This window comes from Sorex araneus, chromosome 1, assembly GCF_027595985.1.
Source record: "Sorex araneus isolate mSorAra2 chromosome 1, mSorAra2.pri, whole genome shotgun sequence".
Classification (NCBI taxonomy): Eukaryota; Metazoa; Chordata; class Mammalia; order Eulipotyphla; family Soricidae; genus Sorex; species Sorex araneus.
The window spans coordinates 39983817-39996339 of record NC_073302.1 but is presented as its reverse complement, the minus strand read 5'-3'; the positions used below and the strand labels follow the sequence as shown (position 1 = coordinate 39996339).

The 12523-nt window shown below is 61.6% G+C and overlaps 1 protein-coding gene across 3 annotated transcripts in view; it reads right to left on the bottom strand.

Annotated features, from left to right (window-relative positions):
* The window catches only part of CNTFR (ciliary neurotrophic factor receptor), a 57275-nt gene that overhangs the window by 26708 nt on the left and 18044 nt on the right, over positions 1-12523 (bottom strand). For all 3 annotated transcript variants that reach the window (XM_055145737.1, XM_055145723.1, XM_055145730.1), the window contains exons 3-4: positions 9957-10041; positions 5900-6133 (exon numbers count right to left, since the gene is read on the bottom strand). In XM_055145737.1, the coding sequence (XP_055001712.1) occupies positions 5900-6133; positions 9957-10041 (319 nt within the window). The remainder of the gene's footprint in view (positions 1-5899; positions 6134-9956; positions 10042-12523) is intronic.

Genomic DNA, 12523 nt, shown 5'->3' with positions numbered 1-12523 from the left:
GGCCTTATGTGGCTTTACAGCAGGGGAAAGCATGGGCCGTGACGTGGCTAGTGGAGTGGGCTACGCAGGCCAAGGCTGTTCCCGGGCCTGGGCCTATAGGGGATGCTGCGAGGGGATAAGCACCCCCACGCCCTCCCCAGGGACAGCCTCCTGCCCACAGCTGCCTGCCCTCCAGGAAGCCTTCCTGGCCTCATTTCCATCTGCTTCTGCTCCCTGCTCCTCCTAGTGTGTCCCTCATCTCCCCTTCCCCATCTCTCAGGGGACTCTGTGGTGTGTGTGTGTGGGGGGGGGGTGGCCAAGGACACAGGAAGTACCTTGTGGGGGCCTGTAGGCCAGGCCAGAGTTGGCAAGCACCCCAGGAGAAAGGACACTGTGAGGTCGGCCAGCCGAGACGCCTCCACTGCCCCTCCTGCTGCCACCCCTCCCCTTACCCCCAGCTTCAAAGGAGAAGGGTGCTGGCGAGCAGGGCCGCGGGCTGCTGCGTCAGCGTCCTGCACCTGGACTCCCGCGAGGGCAGCGCGGGCCATGGCAGCGGCCTCCTGCCTGCCCTGGCCCTGACGCGCCTGTGCACCCCCCACCCCCTGGCACTCCCTGCAGAGCCCCCCTCTCACTGGGCAGGTCGCGGGGCGGCAGGGCCAGGCAGGACTTCGTCTGTCATCTGGCTGCTCCTGCCTGGCCCTGGGCCCTGAGCAGAGAAGGGCTTGGGTTTCCTGACAGGGACCAGGTTTCTGCGAGGGAAAATGAGGAAAGAAAAACAAAGACGAGGGAAGCAAAGGAGAGACTCGCTGCAGCTGGAGCCCAGCTGAGGGGCCGGGTGGGCGGAGGTGGGGTGCAGCGAGAGAGAGCGTGGAAGGCTGGGGGACAGGGCGATGGGGGCGGGGGGGCCTGTGGAGTGGGCTTTCCAAATGTGAAAGGGTGTGCAGGCTGTACGGAAGACCCTGCGGTTTGGGGCAGTGGCAGAATCGACGGGGAAGGAGGTGGACCCCGCCCGTGCTGTTGGCTTTGGGGCTTTGAGAGAGCGGTGGGGGGGCTTGGGGAGGGGGCAGGTGCCCTGACAGCTTGTGGATGGGATGTTGCTCCATCCCTAGACCACAGTCAGGACCCCCAGGGCTGTTGACCACGTGGCGGGGCGCTGGGCACTGTGTGTGGGGTGCCCCCAATTGCAACTGTGCGCCCAGGCGCGCTGCACTCCGGGTGAGCATGTGTGCGAGGGCGGCGCCGATGAAGACGCCCGGGGAGCCCCCACTCCGAGCGGGCGGGCCGCCCCTCCAGGCCCCACATCCGGAGTCTCTCTCTCGGATGGTGATGGGAGCTCCGGGGATGCCCGAGCGAGTGTTCGAGCGAGTGGCCGCAGCGGCGCCCCTGGGCTCCACGTGGGGCTGTGCGCGCGCGCGCCTGCGTGCGTGCGTGCGTGCGTGCGTGCAGGCGTGCAGGCGTGCGCCCCCGCTGGCCCGGGCTTTGTTTGTTTTCCTCCTAATTGGCTTGTTTTTCCATGTCCAGCCCACCAAACCGCATGTTTTTCCTCTCATCTCGCCAGCCCGCCTGGGCTGGAGCCCCCGGCACGCACGAGGCCTGCCTGCCGGCCCAGCGCAGAGAAAGGGCGGGCTGCCCACACCCCGGGCCCGGCCAGATCAGGCGGGGCGGGACGCAGTGACCCTTCCAGCTCCAGCCCTGCCCCGACCCCACCCGCGGTCCTCCTCCCTCCGCGGGGCGCTCAAGGTCCAGGGCAGCCCTTCTGACAGCGCTCAGGCACCCCCACTTATTCCAAAGGTCCCCCCCACCTCCTCCCCACCCGGTCCTCTCCCCAGACATCTTCAGCTATAGACGGTTCCTTCCTTCCGGGCCAAACAGGCCCCAGAGCGTGTGGAAAGTTCAGTCCGGAGCATCAAAGCCGAAGATGTAGAAATAGTCCAATCAAGCCGATTAAGACCTGGCCCCCCCTGCTTGGCTCAAGTGCTGGAGCACAGGCCGCAAATGTGTGCTGCCCTGGGTTCGACCCTGGCACCGCTATAAGGGGGGGGAGGGGAGGAGGAGGAGGAGAAAGAAGGAAGGAGAAGGAAAACGGAATGGAAATAGAAAAGCATCCATCCATCTGATTTGCTCTAGCCAGAATCCGAAAGGCGGGGAATGAGCAGCGGATCACGGGCACCTATAGCCTGCTTGCTCGTGGGCTCCTGTCATTGGGCAGGGGACTGTGGCAGCGGTGGGCCCCTGACGCCGGAGGCAGAAGGAGGACAGGTCAGAAGAAGGCAGGTCAGTCTGGCTGAGGACCTCGCCCAGAATGGTTTTGTGATCAGGTTCTCTTGGAAGCCGAGCAAGGAAAACCCTGGATGTTTCAGATAAATCCTAATTGTCGGTTTGAATGGCCACACGTCAGGGGGCGCTCTGCCTGCTCTCTGCAGGCTGGCGGGGAGATCACTTGATACTGAGTGTCGCCAAGCCCAGCCCTTTGTTACTAACATCAAGTGACTGAGACCATGAGGATGCGTGCGCTCTGCTCCTCGGCCACTCTCTAGAGGGCAATAAGGCAATGAGAGGTCAGCACCTGTCACTGCTGCCAGAACCTGGCCAGCACGGGGCGGACAGGTGGGGCTGGGGGAGGGTCGTGAGTCTTAGAACTCCAGTTCCACCTCCTGACTACAGATGGTCCCCGAGCAGCGCCAGGAGTGATTCCTGACCACAGAGCCAGGAGTAAAAGCCCTGAGCACCACTGGGTGTGGTTCTAACTCCCCACCACCCCCCCAAAAAAAGAAAAAGAAAGGCAGACATTACTTCGAGGTGCAGTTCCCCTCCAGACACCTCTCAGAGCCAGCAAACTCATGCAGGAGTTTGCAGATTCAAAACTGAGACGATGGGGGGCTAGAGCGATAGCACAGCGGGTAGGGAGTTTTTTGCCTTGCATGTGGCCGACCCGGGTTCGATTCCCAGCATCCCATATGGTCCCCTGAGCACCGCTAGGAATAATTCCTGAGTGCAGAGCCAGGAGTAACCCCTGTGTGCATCGCCGGGTGTGACCAAAAAAAGGAAAAAAAAACCTGAGACGATGGGGTGTGGATGATGGGTGCCAAGTTGGCCTCTTCCATCCCTCTGTGGCACTCAAGGCCGAGGCTGGGGAGCCGGGAAGGGGCCGCCAGTGAGCTGCTCCTGCATTTCTCACACTGACCACAGGGGTCGCTCCAGCCTTTGGCTTGCAACTAAGACATTTGGTTAAAAATGCCATCTCTTCCATTTAAACACAGACAAGGTTTTTATGTGGGAAAAGGATCCTCCCCACCACCAGAATATCAACTTTTCTTTCGGGGGGGGGGGGGCGGGGGGAGGGCACACCTAGAGCTCGGAAATCTCTCCTGGGCCAGAGAGATAGGATAGCAGGTAAGGCACTGATCCCGGGCATCCCATATGGTCCCGTGAGCACTGCCAGGAGTGATTCCTAAGTGTAAAGCCAGGAGTAACCCCCTGAGCATCGCCAGATGTGGTCCCAAAACCAAAATAAATAAATAGATTTTTTTTTTTTAAATAAAAGAAAGCACAGAGCCAAAAATAACCCCTGAGCACTGATGGGTGTGGCCCCAACCCCACCTCCCCCAACTAAGGAAGTCACTCCTGGTGGTACTAGGGAGGGGGTGGGGAATGCATGCAGTGCTGGGGGGCCAAGCATGCACCCCAGCCCTTTGAGCTTTCTCCCCTGCCAAAACGTCTCCATATTACAGGTGGGTTGTGCAAGCAGGGCCCGAACCCATAACCTCTCTGAGGCTGAGGCAGGCACAGGCTCACCTCTGTACCAAAACCCAACTGCACCCCTCCTGGAGCCCCAGTGGGGTGGTCAGTGGTGTCCGTAGGGAAGCCTGGGCCAGAGCCAGCCTGCCCCAGTGTCTCAGGCGTCCCTCCTCTCAGCAGCACCCAAGAATCAAAGAGCTTCCTTAGACAGTGGGGACACAGCCACCCAGGCCACCCAGGTGGAGGCCAGAGTCTCTGGGTCACGGAAAAGCAGCCCTTCAACTACTATCCCTATCGCCGCTCTGGTTTTCCAGGACTGACTTTGCCTGCTAAAGCTGAGCTCCCCATGACCCCAACCTCGCCATGCCCATGCATGCAAACCCTCTCCTGAGGCACTGCCCCCTGCCCTCCAGACTCTCCCCCAACCTGCTCCCTTCCTTGGATATTTTTGGAGGGAAGACCACACCCGCAGTGCTCAGGGTTTACTCCTGGCTCTGCACTCAGGGATCATTCCTGGTGAAGCTTGGGGAACCAAATGGGATGCCGGGGATCGAACCCCAGGTTGGCCGTGTGCAAGGCAAGCAGCCTCCCCGCTGTACTAGCTCTATCAATCTCTTACCCAGTGCTGTTTTCTGGGGTTTGGCGCTGTGTCCTCTCTCCCCTTACCCCACAACCTCTCTGCCGAGTGAGTCCCTGAGTAACCCCCACTGTCTCCCAGCCAACCTTCAATGCTGAGTTGTCCCCCCACCCCGGGGCCCCCTGCCATGTCTGCTGCAGATGCTAGGGGTGCCAGTGCCCTGGCTCGCACTGGCTGCCCACTTCTGCAGTGATCTGCCTAAGAGCTTTCTCTGGCCACCAGAACCTACATCGCCTGCCCAGGCACCATGCCAAAGGCGCTGGGCTCAGCCCAGGACTGAATCCACAAATCCAACTCCGTTCCTGAGGTGTGTGTTCAGCAGTGGCTCCTGAGCATCCCCGGGTGGGTGGGTGGGTTAAGTTCCTAGTCCCAAGGGAACTTCCTCCTGAACGGCCACCGCTTCCGCAGTGCCTGTCGAGTGAAGCCCTTGTATATGAATTCCCATCTCGGGTTCCAGATTCTTGGGAACCCCAAACTAAGACACTGTCCACCTGGAATCCACTATGTCTTCTGCCCTCCCCCGCCCTGCATGTGCGCATGCACACACACACACACACACACACACACACACACACACACACACAGAGATTGTTCTGCTGTGCCTGCACCCTAGATTCTCCCCCTCTCTCTTCTCCCAAGTCCAAGCAGCTCCAAAGGCTTCTGCTCAACTTCCTCCCAACTGCCCACCCTGGTGGCATGTCTTCACCGTGTCCTCTGCATACCCACAAGAGCTTCCTCTCTTCCCTGGTTTTGTCCCCCTGTGCAACCTGCCTCCGCTCTTTTGCGGGGCCAGAGGTGATGTTGGGGGCTACTCTGGGCTCTGCGTCCAGGGCTAACACGGGCCTCCTGCAAACAGCACATGTGTCCCAGCCGGCTGAGCTTTATCTCTCAGGCTCCAACCTGCCTCTCATCTGCAGGGAAGTGAGAAGGAATCTTTTTTCTTTCCCTTTCTATTATTTTGTGGTTCCAAGGATCAAACCCAGAGCTCACACTGCCAAGGTCTGCTCTCTAGCACCAAGCCACCTCCCTGGGCCCCTGCTCCCGTGACTGCCCAGTTTCTAGACTCTGGGCCTGAGCCGCCCCCCTCCCCGGCTCCCTGTTTACACCAGCCCAAGGGGCCTTTTCCTGCTCCAGAGTCACACTCAGCCTCTTGCCCAGCCTGACTTTCTCACTATTATTCCCCCTCTCCAAATCTCCCTCTGGACCTTCTCCCTCTGGACCTCCCTGCTTGCCTGGGCCCTCTCCAAGGACCTGAGGGCTGGGTGCCCCTCCCCCCCACCCCCCCCCACCGTGGCTGTTCTGACTGGAGTCTGGCCCGGGTATACCTCCCCAGCCCGGCTCTCCTGGCCAGCTCTTCTGGGCCCAGCTTGTCAGAGGGAGCAAGAGGGGAGACCCCAGGAGTGCTGGGCTCAGAGGCCAGAGCAGGTTGGGCTAGGATCAGCAGACATGAGTCATGGCGGGACGCCCCTACCCCCCTGCCGCCCCCCAGTAGGACACGGGCTGACTAGGGGTGGTGTTGGGGTGTTGGGCGGGGGTGGCACTTACGGCCCACGTGCAGCACCACCTGGTGCCGCTGGTGCCAGGAGTCCCGGTGGAAGCAGTCGTAGAGGCCGCTGTGGCCCAGCTCCAGGCCCCGGAGCACCAGCTGGGAGCCGTTGAGCAGGTCAGCCGCCAGGTCCGTCCCGTTCACCCGCCAGGTCACAGCAGCGTCCCAGCTCGCTGTCCCGCATGGCAGCGTCACATCAGAGCCCAGGCGCTCATACTGCACGTGGGGGGCCTCTGGATGGGGGTGGAGGGGGGCAGCACAGGGAGGAGGTCACAGGTCACAGGTCACAGCGGCACCGCCCAGCCCTGGGAGGTGGCCAGCGCAGACCACCTGTCTGCAGGGACCTGGGGGTGTCCTGGGCTGGGAGCAGGGACAGGCGGGTGGGCTGAGGCTTCAGAAAGCTACAGGTGCAGGTTCTCTGCAGGGAGAGCCCAGCCGCCCTCCAACCCTTCGTATCTTCGCGATCCCCACGCACCCAATCTCTTGCCACCTTCCTCCTAAACCAGTTCTGGACACCGGCTTCCTGTGCAGGGTGGAGCCGAGGACCCCAATCCAAAATTTCTTTTTCTGTGCACCCCCTCCGGCCATCTTTTTCTCTTTTGTCTCCAGCCTGCCTCCTCCCGCCCCCCACCCCCACTCGCGCCAATCTGGCTCCCCTGGACACGCCCCCACCCCCCACAATTAGCCAGGGCTGCCTGGGCAGCAGCAGGGAGAAGGGCCAGGACCCAGCTCCGGAACCCTGGGGAATCCTGGCAGCTCTCATCTCCGCAGGCAGGAACTGCAGGAGTGGGGGTGGGGAGCCCTAGGACAGGTCCTCTCCTGCTGCCCTCCCCGCTCTCCCCCCGCACCCCCACGGCAAGGGACTGTCAGGGCCAGAAGCACACCCCAGCCCTGACCAAAGCAACAACGCAGGGCGGGTGTGATGGACAGAGCCCAGGAGGAGTGGAGAGAGAGGTGGGAGGGAGCGCTGAGCCCTGGCCGGCCGAGTTGGCTGGGGACAGAGCTGCAGCCACCAGGCTGGGGACAACAGCTCAGCAGAGCGGGGCGGGAGCAAACCCCCCCTCCAGGCTGGAAGAAGGACAGATGCTTTCCCAGCCAGACCTGTGGAGCGAGGGTGTGAGGAGAAAGCAGGGGTGGGGGCAGAGCTGGGGGGGCGGTGTCCCTCGTTAACACTCCCCGGTATCTCCCCTCCAGGGCGCCACCCCGCTGAGTTGGGGGATTTTCAGAGGCAATTCCTGTTAACGAGCCAATTAAGTTGGGCCAGTGGCCTCTTAATTAGACTTGTTAACACCACTGGGACCACAGGGGGTAGGAATCCCTCCACCGCCAGCCGCCCCCTTCCTGACAGCCCCCAAGCCCCCTTCCCCGCCCCCCACCACCACTCTGCCCAGCCAGCGCACGGGACCAGGGCTGTGTCTGGGCGGGCGCGGCCTGTGCCAGGGTCTGCCCAGAGACCCGGCTCTGTCCTGCCCTTCTCCCAGCCTCTGTCCAGAGAGAGGGGAGCAGGGCTCCCCGCCAGCCCCGACCAATCGTCTGTGGGGCCTGGGACCACAGAGCAGGGGATGAACGGACGGAAGGGCGGCGGCTGGGGGCCTTGGAGGCCACAGCTGCGAGGCTGGACCAGAGGCTGGACGCGGGCCTCCCCCTGACCAGAGGCCCAGTGTCCACAAAGCTCAAGCCATAGAGCCCCCCCAATCCACCAGCCCTAGCCACTGAGCCCCCCTCCAGCCTCCCTTCCAAAAACCTGGAGCTTCCAGGAAACGTGCCAAGCCCCTCTCTCTCAGCACCACCCCCCAACAGAGACTCCGCATCCAGCTGCGGAGACGGAGACGGAGACACGGGAGGAGGAGGAAGAGGAGGAGGAGGAGGAGGAGGAGGAGGAGGAGGAGGAGGAGGAGGAGGAGGAGGAGGAGGAGGAGGAGGAGGAGGACTGACCGTTGTGGAAGGGGCGTGGCCATCGTGGTGTCGGTGAATACATCCAGACCTCGATAGCAGCCCTGGACACCAGTGGACCCCTCCAGGCCCACTCACACCGGGGGAGGGGCAGTAGAGCCTCACGGTCCTTAAGGGGGCAGCACCCAGGATCACACAGCAAAAATGACCACGGGGAGTCACTTCCCCACCTCCCAAGGAGGTGACCAAGCCAGCGGGCAGGGACACACGCAGGCAGGGAGAAGAGGTGACAACACAGTGACAGCAGACAACCGCAGGCCACACTGAGGGGCGGGGCAATCACACCCAGGGCCACAGCCCCTAGAGGCAGCAACTGCATCCTTTGTCTCCGGAGGCACCCCCACCCCCGCCCCGGGGGTGCCCCAGTGATGTGCTGTCCATTTCAGAAATTAAATCAGGCAGGAGGGGGAGGACGGGGTTCTTGGCCCTGAGGCGGTGACAAATGCTCCAAAGGAATCAGCTGTGAAAAGGTTGTGAGCAGCCAGGATGAGAGACAGAGACAGGATGAGGTCATGGACGGGGAGCGCGCGGGGGACCCGGCCGAGGGCGCCCTCACACCTGCGCATGGGCTCACGCAGGGGACCACTGGCCGGAAATGATCCCCCTCCCCGGGCGGGCAGGCAGCGGCACCGCCACCCCCTGAGAGGACCCTGACCACAGAGGAAAACACTAGGAGACAGTCACCCGGGGCCACATCCGCCTCCAGGAGCGTGACACCCAGGATGGACGCGTTCCCGTCTGTGCCACAAGGACCCCCCACCCAGAGGCACAGCTGCGTCAGTGCCTCAGCTCCCGGGATGGATGAAAGAAGCGACACACTGAGGATGGACTCTCTCCTCTCTCACTCCTCTCTCTCTCTCTCTCTCTCTCTCTCTCTCTCTCTCTCTCTCTCTCTCTCTCTCTCTCTCTCTCCTCTTTTCCTCTCTCCTCTCTCCTCAATCCTCTAGCTCTCTCTCCCCTCCCTCCCTCTGTTCTCTCTCTCAGTACAGGACTCACACACAAGATACAAGACACACACAGGGTAAGGACATAGACAGGGCACACATGGGGTACAGAACTCAAAAGGAGTGCAAGACTCACACATGGGGACAGTACAAGCACATGGGCTATAGGACACACATGGGGTATAGAATACACACACACACACACAGGAGACAGGACACACACATACACACATGGGGACAGGACACATACAAACGAGACAGGACACACACAGGGGGACAGGACACACACACGGGCAATAGAACACACACACAGGGGATGAGACACACATAGGGGGTCAGGACATACACACAGGGGACAGGACACACACACACCACCGTCCCTACCATCAGCCCCCTAGGGTCATGTCTCCAAGTCAGACCTTGTGCCCCCACCCCGTCCATTCTAGGAGCGGGCGGAGGTGCAGTGCCTCCCCTGGAAACGAGGAGTTGGGGGCACTCCCCAGCCCAACTCCGCAGCCATCCTCTCACTGACCTGTCCCTTCTTGGGGGTGCCCACCCCATTCAGTGTGCCCTGCCCAGCCCCCTCTTGCTTTGTCCCTATCTTCCCTCTAGGGCAGAGTTCCCCAAACTTAACCTGGTCTCCTGCCCCCTTCTCAAAAAAAAAATCACTCAGTGCACCCCTGGATCTCTGTCCTCTCGCGTGTAAAGACCCTTCCCAAGCAGCGGCACCCCCCAGATTACCCCAGCGCTAGCGGGGCGGCGGTGTGGGGCGGGGACCTGGGCAGTGCAGCCAATCTGGGGAAACCGTGCGCTAGACAAGAGGATCTCCAGGGACCCCCCAGGAGAGCCCGAGGGGGGCAAAGGTTAAATGTTGCCCGTGGAGGACCACAGCTCGAGGCCAGGGGGCCCCGAGGGAGAGGCTACCCTGGAATAAGAGACTGACCATGGCCTTGCCGCAGCCCCGGGGGACCCCATTACACCAGCTACAGGGCCCTCCCACCCCACCTGTCTGGGCCCTACAACTCAATGGGAAGCCAGGCAGCCCCCCCCCCCCCGCCTTGCTGTGGTGTAGTGGGACTCTCGCCCCTCTGCCTGTGGGACAGCGAGTGGGTGCTCAGCTCCCGCCCCCACACACCCCCACCCACCCCCCAGCACTCACCCTGTGGACTGTGTCTCTGCGCGTAGACCACAGCGGCGGCGGCGGCCAGCACGGCACAGCAGGCCCAGGGCACCGGAGCGGCCATCTGCGGGGAGAGACAGGGAGCTGGGAGAAGGCACAGCGGCAGCCCAGCGGGGGCCTCCTGTGGAGCCCCCCGACTTCTCAGGGCAAGCCTGGAAACCCCAGCTGGAGGGCCCTGGAACCTTGACCCCAGTGTCCTTAGTGGGGCTCAGGATCCTCTTTCAAGCAACAGAAAGTGACATTATTGGCATCCGTGGGCCGAGGCTGGCTAAGGCGGCAGGAGGCACCTGGCGGCGGTGGTTTGCTGTTCGATAAGGCTGGGGCTGCAGGAGGGAGTCGACCACGGATGAATTATGGGGCGTCCCTAATGCGGGGGCCAGTTTTCTACCAAAAAATAATAATGGCTTTGCCTGTGAAGTTGGCTACTTAGCCGCCACGCTGCGCCCTGCCAGAGAGAGAGGTTGTCTGCACCGGCAGCTCCGGGAATGTCCGCACTCGGAGAAAACCTGAAAGCTGGGTGCCCCGGGGCCCCTCGGGTTTGCTCTCAGGGGGTCCGGCCTCTGGGCTTGAGGTCTGTGGCAGCTTCTGCGGGAGGGTACCCCAACAATCAGGAGGGAAAATGAGGGGTGCTCACTGAAGCTCCATCAGGGACTCTTGCCCTCGGAGCCTGAGATCTCACCCCACAGAAGACGCGTATCAGTGTCTACAGGGATCCCTGAGGCACCCAGAACACGCTCAGGACAAGTCCCCGGAAGCCGAGGAGGACCCTCCTCCCTACTCTTGGGATGTGCCCATCAGCAGACACTCGAGACTGAAGACGGAAATAACTCTGTGCACCCCAAATCTGACCCTCCCACTCATCTCAGGACAGTGGGGGCTGTCAGCCAGGGAGAAGCAGAAGGGATGGGGGGTACACAGTTAGAGCCAGAGTCAGAGCCTGAGCAGAGACAGGGGCCAGGGATGTGCCCCAACCAGATGGGACAATCCAAGCCAGAGAGAAGGGGCTGGAGCCATCACATAGACGCAAGGGCTCTTGTCTTGTACACAGCCCACCGTGCGGGTTCGATCCCCACCACCCCATCTGGTCTCCCGGGCCCCGCCAGGAGTGATTCCTGAGCCCAGAGCGAGGAGGAGTAAGCCCTGAGCACTGCCGGGTACAGCCCCCAAACAAACAAAATCAGAGAGAACCAGGTAGACCCAGAGTGGAACAACTGGCACCAGCCACCACCCAAGGCCCAGCCTGGTAGGCTGGAAATGACTCGGCCAGATGCAAGCTGACACCTCACGGGACAAAGATCCAGAAAACCAAGCAGCTGTGACACAGCCTGGAGGGTGTCAGAAACTGTGCCCGAGGTGGACAGCCTGACGCACAAGCCGAGAACAGCCAGAGAAACGAACAGACCCAAGAGCAGGCACCACCACGGAGAGACGGCTAGAGGAAAGAGCCAGAGACGGCCAGCCACGCATAGGCTGTGCAAGCAGCGACACACGCCCTTGCACACACTGCCTGGGAGACTCGGACACAGTCAGACAGGGGAGAGACGTGCCCCCGGCCTGGTCACTGAGACACTCCAGCGGGTGTCAGCCTGGAGCCGTGCGGGAACCCTTCTACCACAAAAGACTCCACGTCCCCTCACTAGGAGGGCTCCTCATCTGCACTCACAGCCTCAGGGGTCACTGCGCCACCTCAACTGTCCTGTCCCACAGGCAGTGGCTCCCAGGCCTCAGCTTCCCCTCTGCCTGGCATCTCTGAGCCTCCCCACTGCCCTCTCAGGCAAGACCTGGGGTAAGTCACCACCAGCAAGTGCAGAGGCCCAGAGCTGAACCCCAGAGTGTCTGCACTCAGAGACCAGGGCCTCCTGCCTCTCCACGGCTGCCTCTGTCCACTCCGCCTCAAGGGGCGCAGAAACCTGGACATGGCAGGAGAGGGAGCGGCAGAGTGGACCGCGGGGAGAGCAAGGGGGCAGCACACAGGGGGGCTGTCTGCTCCCGGCCCCTTCCCAGTGCAAAGATGCATCACACACACACACACACACACACACACACACACACACACACCTACACTCACTCATACACACATTCACACACCCCACACTCTCACGCACACACATTCATCCATCTCCACACACCCAAACACACTCCACACCCCATATACACCCACCTCCACACACTCATACCATCCACCACACACACCTCACCTCACACACACACACACACCTCCACACAAAATCACGCACACATTCACCCACCTCCACACACTCACACACCACACATACTCACACACCATACACACTCACCTCCACACTCCCCCACACACATCCATACACACTCATGCCCCACACACTCACCCACCTCCACACACTCACCCACACACATTCACCCACCCCCACATGCACATACCCTGCACACACACACCTCCACACACTCTTTCTCACACATACACACACAGGTGCGTGTGTGCGCCCACCTCCCCACACTCTCTCTCTCCCTCCCTCTCTCTCTCTCTCTTACTTACACACACACACACACACACACACACACACACA